The 14744-nt window shown below is 40.8% G+C and overlaps 1 protein-coding gene across 2 annotated transcripts in view; it reads left to right on the top strand.

Annotated features, from left to right (window-relative positions):
* Positions 1 to 14311, top strand: part of RNF115 (ring finger protein 115) — a 58793-nt gene extending 44482 nt beyond the window's left edge. For both annotated transcript variants that reach the window (XM_060028560.1, XM_060028551.1), the window contains exons 5-9: positions 6869 to 6919; positions 8094 to 8166; positions 9103 to 9196; positions 11726 to 11841; positions 13041 to 14311. In XM_060028560.1, the coding sequence (XP_059884543.1) occupies positions 6869 to 6919; positions 8094 to 8166; positions 9103 to 9196; positions 11726 to 11841; positions 13041 to 13172 (466 nt within the window). In that variant the 3' untranslated portion in view covers positions 13173 to 14311. The remainder of the gene's footprint in view (positions 1 to 6868; positions 6920 to 8093; positions 8167 to 9102; positions 9197 to 11725; positions 11842 to 13040) is intronic.
* Positions 14312 to 14744: the final 433 nt, after the last annotated feature.

The raw sequence follows: 14744 nt of genomic DNA, 5'->3' as shown, positions 1-14744 counted from the left end.
TCTGAGAAGGGAGCTAGGAGGAAAACCTAGAGAGATTACAGCTTTGGAGACTACGTGAATACTCTTATCTGGTCTTAGCATACCCCTCCAGACCCTGTGGATTGATTTTTCTCTTCTGTGGGTTGCTAAAATTAGATACATACACCTCTTCCCCTACCCCTTTTAGCTACCTAGTACTTTAACAAGAAAAAGTTTTTGTTTAAAAAAAAATTCAGCGTAAATACTGTATGTATCAAGTGAAGATAATCTCCTAACAACAGCTCATACACTTACTGGGGTCACCCTGAGTGGTCTCTCTCTGTCACTGCTGAGGTGGAACCAACATCTCATTTCCAGAGGGTAAGCAGCCGATAAAGGGGAAATCAGCAGCTGATCCATTGAGATGTCCCTGGCAATTCCAAGTATTTGTATAGGGTCAGCTTTAGAGCTTCAAGGAACTAGGCTCTCTCTCAAACTTGATTATTACCATTTACTTATTGGTTAGTTCAAGCATGTGATAAACTGTTCTTCTAATTAGTCATCCCTCAGTATCCATCGGGAGCATTGGTTTCAGGACCCCCCACCCCCACCCCCGCGGATACCAAAATCTGAGGATTCTTACCCCTGATATAAAATGGTGTAGTGTTTGCAAACAACCTATGTACATCCTCCTGTATACTTTAAATCATCTTTAGAATACTTGTAACACTTAATACAATGCTATGTAAATAGTTATAAATACAATGTAAATGCTATATAAATAGTTGGTGGTGCATGGCAAATTTAAGTTCTGCTTTTTGGAACTTTCTGGAGATTTTTCCCCCCCCAATATTTTCAGTCTTTGGTTGGTTAAGTTCGTAGATGCAGAACCCGTGGATACAGAGGGCTGATGTACAGCATACCCCATTTTATTGCACTTCACTTTATCGCACCTAGCAGATAGTGCGTTTTTTACAAATTGAAGGTTTGTGACAACCCTGCGTCTAGAAAGTCTGTCGGTGCCATTTTTCCAACTGCATTTGCTCACTTCATGTCTCTGTGTCACATTTTCATGATTCTTGTAATATTTTAAACTTTTTCATTGTATTTGTTATGGTGAGCTGTGATCAGTGATCTTTGATGTTACTACTGCAACTTGCTGAAGGTTCAGATGATGGTTAGCATTTTTAGCAATAAAGTATTTTTAAATTAAGGTTATGTACAATGTTTTAGACATAATGCTATTGCACACTTAGTAGACTACAGTATAGTGTAAACATAACTTTTATATGCACTGGGAAACCAAAAAATTTGTTTATTGCAGTGGTCTGGAACCAAACCTGTGATATCTCTGAGGTATATCTGTACTAGCAAGCAGGGAGGGTATATTAGTTACTTATTGCTGTGTAAACAGGTTATCCCAGAATTTAGTAGCTTATAACAACAGACATTTATCATCTCACAGTTTCTGAGGGTCAGGAATTTTGGAGCAGCTTAGCTAGGTGTTTTTGGTAACGGTTTTCATGAGGTTATAATCAAAATGTCTGCTGTGGCTGCAGTCATCTGAACCCTGAACTGGGGCCGGAAGATCCACTTCCAAGATGGGTCAACTAACATTGCTGTTGGCAGGACGCCTCAGTTCCTCACTGTGTGGACTTCTCCATAGGACTTCTTTGGTGTCTTCATGACTTGGCAGCTGGCTTCCCCTGGAGTAAGTGATCCAAGAGAGAGAAAGGAAGAAGGGAAAAACCGTAAAGCCTTTTTATATCCTGATCTTGGAAGCCAAACACTGTCCTTCCAGCCACACTTTATCTGTAAGAAGTGAGTCACTAAGTCCAGTCCACATTCAAGGGGAGGAGAATTAAGCTCTGCCTCTTAAAGGGGAGGAGTATTAAAGAATTTGTGGACATATTTGAAAACTACCACAGTTTAACCTTTGGCCAGAAATTACTTATATTTCTCCCATGTGCAAAATACATTCACCTCCTCCCAATACCCACCAAAAGTCTTGTCCCTGTACAGCATCAACTTGAAATCCAGGTGGTTGTCATTTACTTAAGTCCAAGTGTGGATGAGGCTCTTTGCGTGTAGTTCCTCAGACATAATTCCTTTTGATGTGGAGATCTATAAACCAAAGAGGCAAGTTTTCTACCCCTCATATATACCCAACATATAGTGATGGGACAGGCGTATAATAAAGAGGTATAGAGATTTCTGTTTTTTTTTTTTTTTTTTTTGCGGTACGCGGGCCTCTCACTGTTGTGGCCTCTCCCGTTGCGGAGCACAGGCTCCGGATGCGCAGGCTCAGCGGCCACGGCTCACGGGCCCAGCCGCTCCGCGGCATGTGGGATCTTCCCGGACCGGGGCACGAACCTGTGTCCCCTGCATCGGCAGGCGGACTCTCGACCACTGCGCCACCAGGGAAGCCCGAGATTTCTGTTTAAAAAGGGAGAAGATGAAAGGCACAAAGAAGTCACTGATGCGTAGCTATTTTAATGTTTGTCTGGATAAGTGTTGGACGTTCCTTGATTAGGACTTAGTTCTACTTCTACCCAGGAATGCTTCTCTGTAGCTCTTGTTTCCTCCTTCCTGGCTCTTGATTCCACCCTATGAGTCATTCTTTTCCATAAAAAGTAGTCCAGATTTGCAACTTCATAGTTTTCTTAGCCTGCTTCTTGCCAGTAGAATTTTGAGGGCCCAGAGGGTCTCTTTTCATTTTGTACTGCCTCTGTACCTTTCAGTTTAAGCTGGCAGTGTTTCTTTTTACTATTATTGAGATTCATGCCATTAACAAAACTTATGTCCACAAATCTTTTTTATATAATCTCTTTTTTACTTTGGGCTTCTGCTGGGATTGCTGAAGGACAATACTTGTAGTGGGATAGAATTATATCCCCCCCACCCCCAAAGAAATGTTCAAGTCCTAACTTCCAGTACCTGTGAATGTGACCTTATTTGGAAATAAAATCTTTTATACATGTAATCAAAATAAGATGAGATCATATTGGGTTAGAGTGGCCCCTAATCCAATGGTGTTTTTATAAGAAGAGAGAAATTTGGATACAGAAGACACAGAGAAGAAAGTTGTTTGACGACCGAGGCAGAGATTGGAATAATGTGTCGCCAAGCTAAGAAACAGCAAGGATTGCTGGAAACCACCAGAAGCTGGGAGAGAGGCATGGAATAGATTCTCTCTTAGAGACTCCAGAAGAAACTAACCCTAACAGCATCTCCGTTTCAGATTTCTGACTTCCAAAACTGTGAGAGAATAAATTCCTATTGTTTTAAGCTACCCAGTTTGTGGGAATTTGTTACGGCAGCCCTAGGAAACCAATACAACACATTTAAGCTTCTTAGAAGCTCAGTTGTTTAATTGAATAGCTCTCTAGGCACTATGTGAACTTTCTGAGGTCTTTTCTTTTTTTTTTAAATTTATTTATTTTTGGCTGCATTGGGTCTTCGTTGCTGCGCACAGGCTTTCTCTAGTTGCAGCAAGTGGGGGCTACTCTTCGTTGCCGTGCGCAGGCTTCTCAGTGCAGTGGCTTCTCTTGTTGCAGAGCACAGGCTCTAGGCACACGGGCTTCAGTAGTCGTGGCGTGCGGGCTCAGTAGTTGTGGCTTGCGGTCTCTAGAGCACAGGCTCAGTGGTTGTGGTGCACGGGCTTAGTTGCTCTGCGGCATGTGGATCTTCCCGGACCAGGGATCGAACCCGTGTTCCCTGCATTGGCAGGCGGATTCTCAACCACTGCGCCACCAGGGAAGCCCCTCTTTCTGAGGTCTTAACAAAGAATTTTTATAGCCACACTCTTGGCTTCCTCTTTAACCATTTTCTTGGCAATGCCCATGATTTGATCTTTGCTCAGAAACCATTTCTTTCTTTTTTTTTAAAGCCATTTCTTAATTTTAGTATCATTTGCCATCTGGAGAGGCCAGGAATTTTCAGAATTATCTAGTCTTAACTCCTTTTTAACTATTCTTCCTTTAATTTATTCCTCTTCTCTTGCATTTTAATGCAGCAAGAAGAAGTCAAAAGGAACCTTCAACACTCTGGAAATCTTGTTAGCTACATTATCACCCCATTCATGAGCCACAACTTCTACTTTCCATGTTATGTCAGGCAACAGCTTTTGTCACTACATAACAAGGATCCCTTTCCCTCCCATTTCCAAAAAGATTTTTCTCACTTTCCCACAAGTACTCACCTATAACTTCCTCAAAAGCCATCATGCTTCTACAATTTCTTAAAGGCTCTTCAAACTTACTCACTCTGTCCTCAAAGTCCTTCCAACTCTGCCCTCTGCTGTGTTCCAAAGCTACTCCCACATTTTAGGTTTTTGTTATAGCAGTACTCACTTCTAGGTATCAAAATCTGTATTAGTTATCTATTGCTGTATAACAAATTACCCCAGAACTTAGAGGCTTAAACAACGGATATTTATTATCTCATAGGTTCAGTGGGCCAGGAATTTGGGAGCAGCTTAGCTGGGTGGCTCTGGCCCAGGGTCTCATGAGCTTACTGTCAAGACATTGGCCATTGCTGTAGTTATCTGAAGAATCAACTGGGAGTTACTCAACGTCTGGCAGGTTTGTTCTGGCTCTTGTCAGGAGGCCTCAGTTCTTTACCATGTGGGCCTTTGCACAGGACTGCTTGATATGGCACTGTCCCAGAGAAAGTAATCCAAGAGAGGCTGCAAGGAGGAAGCCACAGTGCCTTTTATGAACTAGCCTTGGAAGTCACAGTTATCCCACCATATTCTGTTGTTAAGAAGTAAGTCACAGTATGGTACTGGCATAAAAACAGACACCTAAATCAATGGAATAGAATAGAGGGTCCAGAAATAAACCTTTGCATATATGGTCAATTAATTTATGACAAAGAAGCCAAGATTATACAGTGGAGAAAGGACAGTCTCTTTAATAAACGGTGTTGGAAAAACTGGACAGCCACAGGCAAAAGAATGAAACTAGACCACTGTCTTACACTATACACAAAAATTAACTCAAAATGGATTAAAGACTTGAACATAAGACCTGAAACCGTAAAATCCCTATAAGAAAACAGGCAGTAAACTCTAAGACATCAGTCTTGGTCATGATTTTTTTGGATGACTCCAAAAGCAGAGGCAACAAAAGTAAAAATGAACAAGTGGGACTACATCAAACCATATAAAGTTTCTGCATGGCAAAGGAAATCAAAATGAAAAGGAAACCTACTGAATGGGAGGAGATATTTGCAAATGCTGTATCCAACAAGCGGTTAATATCCAAAATATACAAAGAACTCATGCAACTCAACAGCAACAAAAACAAACAACCCAATTTAAAAATGTGCAGAGGACTTGAATAGACATTTTTCCAAAGAAGACATTACAGTTGGCCAACAGGCACATGAATAAATGCTCAATATCACTAATCATCAGAGAAATATAAATCAAAACTACAATGAGATATCACCTCATACCTGTTAGAATGGCTATTATCAAAAAGCAAGAAATAACAAGTGTTGATAAGGATGTAGAGAAAAGGAAATGAAACCCTTGTTCACTGTTGGTAGGAATGTAAATTGGTATAGCCACTATGGAAAACAATATGGAGGTTCCTCAAAAAATTAAAAATAGAACTACCTTGTGATCCAGCAATTCCACTTCTGGGTATTCATCTGAAGAAAACAAAAACACAAATTTGAAAAGATATATGCATCCCCCTGTTCATTGCAGCATTGTTTACCATAGCCAAGACATGGAAACAACCTAAGGGTCCACTGATGGATGAATGGGTGAAGAAATTGTGGTACATATATACAGTGGAATGTTATTCAGCCGTGAAAAAGAATGAAATCTTGCCATTTGCAACAACGTGGATGGACCTTGAGGGCATTATGCTAAGTGAAATAGATGAGACAAAGAGAAAGACAAATACTGTATGATCTTATATGTGGAATCTAAAAAAAAGAATTCAGTAACCGAGTTCACAGATATAGAGAATAGATTGGTGAATTGCCAGAGGCAGGGGTTGGGGGGTGGGTGAAATGGGTGAAAGGGGTCAAAAGGGACAAATTTTCAGTTATAAAATAAATAATGGGGATATAATGTATAGCACGGTGACTCTATCATCAGGGAAATGCAAATCAAACCCACAATGAGATACTATAGTTCATTACAGTATTATCATTTTAATACTGTATTGCATATTTGAAAGTTGCTAAGAGAGTAGATCTTAAAAGTTCTCATCACAAGAAAGTAAAATTTTATAACTATGTGTGGTAATGAATGCTAATTAGTCTTATTGTGGTGATCCTTTGCATTATATACAAACATCAAATCATTGTGTTGTACACCTGAAAAAAATCATATAATGTTATATGTCAGTTATACCTCAGGAAAAAAAAAAGTAAGTCATTAAGTCCAACCTACACCCAGAGGAGGAGTATAAAATAACTTGTGAATATATTTCAAAACAAACACATAGTATAGTTAGCTATTGTTGAACTTTTACAAAAGGGCCCTTTAAATAGTATCTTGCACAATGTGCATAACACATAAAAATGGAACTACCCTTGTTGTAGGGAGGTGGGTCCAGAATCTCCCTGGCTTAGCATCCCTTTCAGCCTCTCATTTTGCTGCCAAGTATCTAAGAATCATAGTTTGAAAACTAACCATACAATCAGATTCCTTTCCAGCTTAATTCATAAAAATCTATTAATACATAAAGTAGCAGAGCTCAGGAAGACAGCCATAATAGCAGAGTAGCACTCTACCATGTAGTGGACTGATTTCTGGTGCTCTCTATTGTATAATAGTCAGTGAAAAGCCATTGTGTTTTGGGGAAGGAGCTGGTGATTAGTCAGCCATGGATATCTATAGAGTACTTTCATTAGTCTGTTCTCTTATCTAATTTTTTCCCTTCAACAGAGTACTACAACAAATCATTGCAGGATTCATTCCTGGATCCCCATTTTCTTGGTAAGTAATTAATTGCCTTCTGTCTTACTCTCCTGCAGTAGCATCATTTTAGGTATGGTAGTATCTGTGCCATAGTGAGAAAGAAAGCTGCATAGGTGAGTATATAGGTGTAATTGGCAGGCTGTTAAAGACTGCCATTGTCTGCTGAGCCCAAACTTAATCAGAACTTATTCATTATAATTCAGGCTCATGAGGGCTATCCTGGTCCCACAGGATGTCTGGGTACTGGGTGTGTCTGATTCCATTCATATTCAGGTGTGAGGGTTGTGTTGAGGTGGGGAATGAGATGGTCCCTACCAGGCTTGGTATCTGATTTGTGTGTTTCTCCTGTAGATCATATGGGAAGATTTTATTCCTTAAGAATTTCTGAAATTGAAAAGATACTGCTTAACTTCCTTTTTTTTTAAGTAAGAAGGTTTTTCAGAAGAAATAAGAGTATCAGAGCGACACGTACGATACGGGTTAAAGATGGAATTTCCTCTTGTCTGGACAGTTATTTGCCATTTCTGACTCTGCCCCAGAAGGCTTCTTTGCTCAAAGGGACCTCAGTCCTTCCACACAGTTACCCTATTTTCCAGCCTCTAGTTTCTTTAAACGTGTTCCAGCCAGAGTCTGGATATCTGTCATCCAGGCTAGTACACCAACAGCTCCAGAAAGAGGTGCTGCCAAGTCCCTTTTGTGATTCCTCTAAGTTGTGATTCAGAGACACTGCTGTGGCTGCTTCTCTACGTGAAAGCTCCTCATTGTCCAGGACCAAAGGCCGAGTCTTAGAATGAGGGAAGTCTGCTGTTGATTTTCGCTGATCACGAAGGGAAAACTCTCCTTAAAAAGCAGCTCCATCTATGTTTAAGTTAAATGGGCACAGAGAAGACAAACTTTTCTTAACCAACAGGCAATGAGTCACTCTTTTTGCTCTGGTTTGTCACGTGGTATTTTAGGTAGCTTCACATTTTATGTTGTATACAGTTAAGCAAAAATTCCTAGAGAATGAGAGACTGCCTCTGGATAATCTGTTTGACCTTGAAATTATTGAGAAATTCTTTGCCACTTGATTCTAGAGAACTGGTGACTTTCCAGCTCTGAGAGAGAACAGGATTCCTCTGCCAATCTTTCTGTGGTGTAAGGCGGAGCCTGGTCACTCCATCTAATGCTCTGTGTCTCATCTCATGTATAGGAGCGGGATGCTGCACTCCAACCCTGGGGACTATGCCTGGGGTCAGACAGGGCTTGATGCCATTGTAACTCAGGTGAGGAGCTGCCTTTTGAGGGTGTCTGTTCAGTGTGTCTCATGGTTCCACAGGCTTCCTGCTTTCCTTCTGCTACTTTCTGAAACGGCAGTCACTCTGCTTTCCCTAATAGTTTGAGCTTGTGGGTTTCCATTTTACTAAAGGGATAGATGGTTTATGGGTTTAGCTCAGCATCCATGTACTTTCTTGGTCCTAGGGACTTTCTAGAAGACAGCTTCAACTCCAAAGGAAGAAAAGACTTCTGTAACAAACAATATTTTATATTTTTGGCCTCTTGTTCAGTCCTATGAGGATCCTATTAACAAGTACTTCACAAAAAAGAAGGGTCTCCTCATATGTTGAAGCAGGGATTTCTGCTAGATGGAACAAAGTAGGGGAAGGAAGCAGAGAAAAAGGTATTCCCATGCTATGTATAATTGCTTCCACTTGTTTATGTTTATTTTAATTTAATTGGTTTTTCATTTCCCTTGTGGATTGCTGAGAATAGAAAGCATGTTGTTTATATCTAAGTCTTCTTGTAGGCAGTAATTTACCTATTTCTTGGCTTACTTTGTGCTGTTTTTCCATACTCAGACCCTTTTCTTCCTTTCAGCAAAATGAAGTTTTTGAACTGGTTAAGTATTACGTTTTGTTACGCTGTAGTTTTATTCGTGACATCACAGCCCTTTTGCTGTCTCCGAAGTTGCTTTATGCCCAGAGGTGGGCCCTGCAATGATGGATCTGTCTGTGGGCTTATACTAATGTCACTCTGAAATTGTAAAGCAATCATGAGTGTTCTGGCAGCAGGAAAGGGAAAACCCAAGCCTCTCATAGCCTTGCAGAAGTAAGAGCAACTAACATTGTTAATATCTGCACTGTTCTCAGCTGGAACAGCTCCCTCCCTAGGGATAGTTAGATGTCTACCACTTCTTCTTTTTCTTTTTTCTTTTTTTGTAGCTTTTAGGACAACTGGAAAACACAGGGCCTCCCCCAGCTGATAAGGAAAAGATCACATCTCTTCCAACAGTGACAGTAACTCAGGAACAAGTTGGTAGGTTCATTTTCATACGTATTTTGTCATCTTGTTATCTCTGTTCAGAATCTGAGCCATTTCCTGTACTAAAGATCTTCACGTGAAGCTGTAGCACTCCTAAAATTTATACCTGGGTGCCAGGTATGGAAGGTACCTACCCCTTCATTAGGGTTAGTCAACAGGTAATTCCTGAGCAATTACCATGTTGGTTTTCTAGATGCCAGGCAGGAAATAAAGAGGTACAAAGGTATAGAATACTTGATTTCTTGAAGAACTTACCAGGGGAAGCAAAACTTACCAAATGATTAGACAATAGTATAAAAAGTGGTTGAGCAGATGATACTGACTTTGGGAGAAAAGGAAGAGAAAAAATGGGAGGCTAGGCATTTGTTTCACATCTACCCTGTACTCAGGTACATTAGACATAGACATTATTTTATTTATAAGCACTAAAAGAACTTAGTGATAAGGGACATTATTTTGGACTGGGAGTTTCTTCCCCATAAATTCCAGTTTAGAGTCAGAAGATTTTAAAGACAGGATGGGCCATATTAGAGAGATTATTCTATATATGGAAAAGTATGAACCAGTGAAGAATGTCAGCATGGACATGGTGTCTGGATCAGGTATAAGGAGTGTAACCTCATTAGACCTGAAATAGAATCTGATTTGGGGAGTAGTGAGAGGTATGACTGGATAGGAAGGGTGGGGCCTTGTTGTAGAGGACCCTGAAACTGGCAGAGTAGTTAGGGCTGGATAGTTTAGGTAGTAGGTAAGTTTTGTAGGTCCACAAATGGAGGAATGAGGGAATTTAAGTGGTCTTTAGGGAAGATTAGTTTGGAGGGTAGTGTCTAAAATAGATGGGAAGGGACTTCCCTGGTGGCGCAGCAGTTAAGAATCCACCTGCCAGTGCAGGGGACCACAGGTTCGAGCCCTGGTCTGGGAAGATCCCACATGCCGCGGAACAACTAAGCCCATGTGCCACAACTACTGAGCCTGCACTCTAGAGCCCGTGAGCCACAACTACTTAGCCTGCACTCTAGAGCCTGTGAGCCACAACTACTGAGCCCGCGTGCTGCAACTACTGAAGCCTGTGCCTAGAGCCCGTGCTCTGCAACAGTAGAAGACACCGCAGTGACAAGCCCACGAATTGCAGCAAAGAGTAGCCCCCACTCAATGCAACTAGAGAAAGCCCACGTGCAGCAACGAAGACCCAACACAGCCAAAAGTAGATAAATAAATAAATTTAAAAAGCAATCATTAAAAAAAAAAAGATTGAAAGAGGGAGGAAGCAGAAACAGAGATTTAAGGGGCTGTTGCAGCATCCTGATGGGGTTCAGATGACGGTGGCAATGCTAACAGAAAGGAAGGGGTAGACTCAGATCGAAGAAAGCCTTTTATCACTGATTGCATAAGGGGATAAAGGAGGGGAAAGGGTGAAAGATGATTCTAAGATTTTGCAACTCTATAACCACAGAGGTGGTGCTGACATCAGGGATGGGGGAATTGTGAGCCGGCCCTGGTTTGGGTAAGGAGGTGATGTGATGTTTTTAATTTTGAATTTGTTGATTTTGAGGTACCAGCTGAGAATCCAAGTGAAGATGAGCTGGGAATTGCTCTGAAGCTGATATTAGGGAAAATTAGCTGGTAGCAAAATATAGGATATATCTGGAAGGTCTGGAGTCAGGGATGCTACATGGGAGGCTGTTACAGTAGAGTAGGCATGAGAAGTAGAAGCTAAAATTAGGGCTCAGGTGATGGGAATGGAGAGGAAGGAGTGAATCTGTTAAGTGGTATTTTACTCCAAATGCCTTGAGTACTGTGGAGCATGTAACATACATAGCCCAGCTACTGAAGAGATAGACTAGCTGGTATTACTAGCCAAACTTGGGAAACTTGGAATTTACTGCCTGGTATCCCCTGTTCAGTTTGTAGCCATTTTCTCTGAGAAGAGGGCTTCCTGTCTCTGGACTTAGAGCCTGAGCTACGCTTGGGCCTTGCAGTTCTGTAGCACTATCTCCTGGTACAGCTTTTAATGAACAGCTTGTAAAAGAGGCTTTAGGGTAACCATGATGAAATAGGATGTGTAATTTAGAAAGTAGTAGGGTAAAAGTGGCTTGAGACACTGAATGGGAACAGCCAAGATTGCCGAGATGAGTTCTTTGGTTGTGGTGGACAGATTGCCAGTGTTTCCTAAGTAGAAACTGCCAGAAGGCTTTCACACACTTGGGAAGATGTTTTTCCTGTTTCACTTAAAAGATAATCTAAGCCCCAGTTCTTCCAACTCTTTACATTGAAAAGTAGGCCTTATATAGTTCCTGTCTGGGCCTTATTGGAACAGGCCCATTAATCAGTCCTCCTCATAACCCTGTCTACTACCACCTCTATCCCCAGTTTGAAATAAAATTCATGCTTCCTATCTGCCTTCACCTTGGGTGCACTTTGTCTTTACTTTGTGTATTCCTTTGGCTGTTAAAGACATTGGGCTAGTTTTTTTCTTCCTTCTTTTTGCTTGTTTATTTTAAAAGGCGTTTCCTCCTCCAACAGATAAGGGTTTAGAGTGTCCAGTATGCAAAGAGGATTACACAGTTGAAGAGAAAGTCCGGCAGTTACCCTGCAACCACTTCTTTCACAGCAGTTGTATTGTGCCGTGGTTAGAACTGGTAAGTACAGACAGCTCTCATCTGTGATGGGGCAACTGTGCCAGTCATATCTTCTTGGGGGGATGGTTCACAGTAAGGATGTAGTTAACAGTTAATTGGTACATATATACAATGGAATATTACTCAGCAATAAAAAGGAATGAAATTGGGTCATTTGTACAGACGGCATAGAGTCTGTCACACAGAGTGAAGTAAATCAGAAAGAGAAAAACAAATATTGTGTATTAACGCATATATGTGGAATCTGAAAAAATTGGTATAGACGATCTTATTTACAAAGCAAAAATAGAGGCACAGATGCAGAGAACAAATGTGACGATACCAAGGGGGAAAGGGAGGGGTGGGATGAATTGGTAGATTGGGATTGACATGTATACACTATTGATACTATGTATAAATAGATAACTAATGAGAACCTACTGTATAGCACAGGGAACTCTCCTCGGTGCTCTGCGGTGACCTAAACGTGAAGGAAATCCAAAAAAGGAGATATATGTATACGTGTAGCTGATTCACTTTGCTGTACGGTAGAAACTAACATAACATTGTAAAGCAACTATACAACAATAAAAATTTTTTAAAAAACAAACAAAAAAACCAAACAGTTAATAGAGAGCCAGGCAGATCAGATTTTAGTCCCTGGCTAACTCCTAGTAGCACCATTCCTGTGTTTTAGATTATTAATCTGTTTGGAACTTCCTGACCAGGGGTTAGCAGACTACAGCCTGCAGGTCCCTGTGTCCTGCCACCTAGTTTTGTAAATGCAGTTTTATTGGAACACAGCCATGCCCATTTGTTTACAAATTGTCTATGGCTACTTTTGTGCTACATCAGCAGAGTTGAGTAGTTGCAACATAGGTGGTGTGGCCTGCAATGACTAAAATATTTACTACCTTTTCCTTTACAGGAAAAGTTTGCTGACCCCTGCTCTAGACCATCTCAGGTCATTGTTTCTAGTTAGTTCTGCTTGGTGATATGTGTTAGCTATTGTTAAGTTGCTGCCTAGAATTCTCTGTCAGATCTGTTGAAATTCTGTTTGGGCGATGTCCCGGTGTTACACATGGAGCCCAGCGTGCACTATGTGAGAATTCATGCCCTTTTGGTTTTTCTACCTGCTAACTCTCAGGGTTTCTTAAGTGTTCAGTTCTTCCAGCTTTCGGGTCAGGCTGTTCATGTAGACTGATATCTTTCTGTTTCAGCACGACGCATGTCCTGTATGTAGGAAGAGCTTAAATGGTGAGGACTCTACTCAGCAAACCCAGACCTCTGGGTCCTCTGCAAGCAACAGATTTAGCAGTGACAGCCAGCTACATGACCGATGGACTTTCTGAAACTAAAGACCGCCTCTGAGCCAGGGCTATGGTAGACCTCTTATCACAGCTGTTAATTGTATCAAAACAAAAAAGTCGTAGGTGAATTTAGGAATCACCTAAGAAACCCCAACCCATAACATTAATTCATTGAGTGTTTTTCTTCTCTAAATTTAAAGTTAGTATCTACAGATGGAATTGTATCTACAACCAAATGCCTCTCATTCTTGAATTCAGAGCGATAATTTTGTAAGTGCGAAACTTAATTATGTGAGTTTCCCCTGCCAGAATAGAATCAGTTCCTTAAAGTCTAGCTAGGGTCCTGCTATCTGTCATGTTACCTTTCCACCTCTTTCTCCAACCTCCACCCTATCATAAGTGTACTTTACACTAAATACAGTGGAACCAGAGCCCTAAAGTCCTGCTGATATAAAGTCCTTCTGTTTTAGTTGTACAAAAGCATCTACTTTTGGCCACATTAGCCATGAAGTGAGATCAGATTAATTCAAGAATCTGAGACACTAATGATTCTTGTTTTTTCTTAAATTTTCAGAGAGCAAATCAAAGAAAAATTACAGTGGGAAGGAGAAAGTGGCTTATCATTGCATTCTTTGGTTTTCTCATTTTTATTTTTAAAGACTACTTCACAAGATGCAGCTTCTGCAGAAACCAACCTGACATGTCTTAGGAGTCTTATGTTGGGAGGAATCTGATTCTGGTTCCTTTTTGGGAATGAGTTGGGCAGCATACAGGCACAGAAGGACAGATGTTTGAAATCTTTGGTTCCGAGGTTTTTTAGTGATCCTCAACTCATTGTTTATCCTGGGGACCTTAAAATAATTTCCCTCACAGAAATATAATTACTTCATTACTGCTTCTACAGCTAAGTCATTGTTTTTTGTAATTCACTGGTCTTCAGGAATTGAGATTTTATGTTGTCCCATTTTAATTTTTTAAGCCCATTTATCATCTCTGAAACCTTTCTGTTTGCTTGGTTCTGTCTGTACTTGGAGTCATACTGATTATTGTGATCATGCCCAAACAACTTGGCCTAGGAGACGTAGGCCTTCTTTTTTCAGCCTAACAGTGTCCCATGCACATGCACATGCTCTTTGGCGCATTTAAGTGTTTAAAGTTGAATAAATGAAGAAGATTAAGAATGTTGTTGGAACTTCAAAGTCTCAAAAATAAATGATGGGGACATGTAACCACTGTTGGTGCACCAAAAAGGGTGACAGAGGGGCAACAGTGGTATGGTCATATCAGCCCTTCATAGTTTGGAATGATCAGAACAAGAAGGCTGCTCTTTGGTGAGTCTCTCTTGGCTAGGAGTCTTTCCTCGGTTTTTGTTGACTTGTTGTACACTGGTTTTGGGGGTGAGGGATGGGGTTAGAGATATCTTTGTAATTTAGTAGAGGGCAGAGGAGTAGGAGAGGGAAGAGAGAAAGTGGGAGAGTTTAATTTAATAGCCTACCTCTAAAAATTGTGACCATAAGTTATGATTCAGGTTGGGCCCAGAGAGCATAAAAGCTGTTTTCTCATATTTATGTTATCCTATGTAGAGATTGTTTCTTTGGAGAATGTGAACTATTT

Source organism: Delphinus delphis, chromosome 1 (genome assembly GCF_949987515.2).
Source record: "Delphinus delphis chromosome 1, mDelDel1.2, whole genome shotgun sequence".
Lineage (NCBI taxonomy): Eukaryota > Metazoa > Chordata > Mammalia > Artiodactyla > Delphinidae > Delphinus > Delphinus delphis.
Note: the sequence above shows the minus strand (reverse complement) of the source record. Positions and strands in the feature narration are given on the sequence as shown.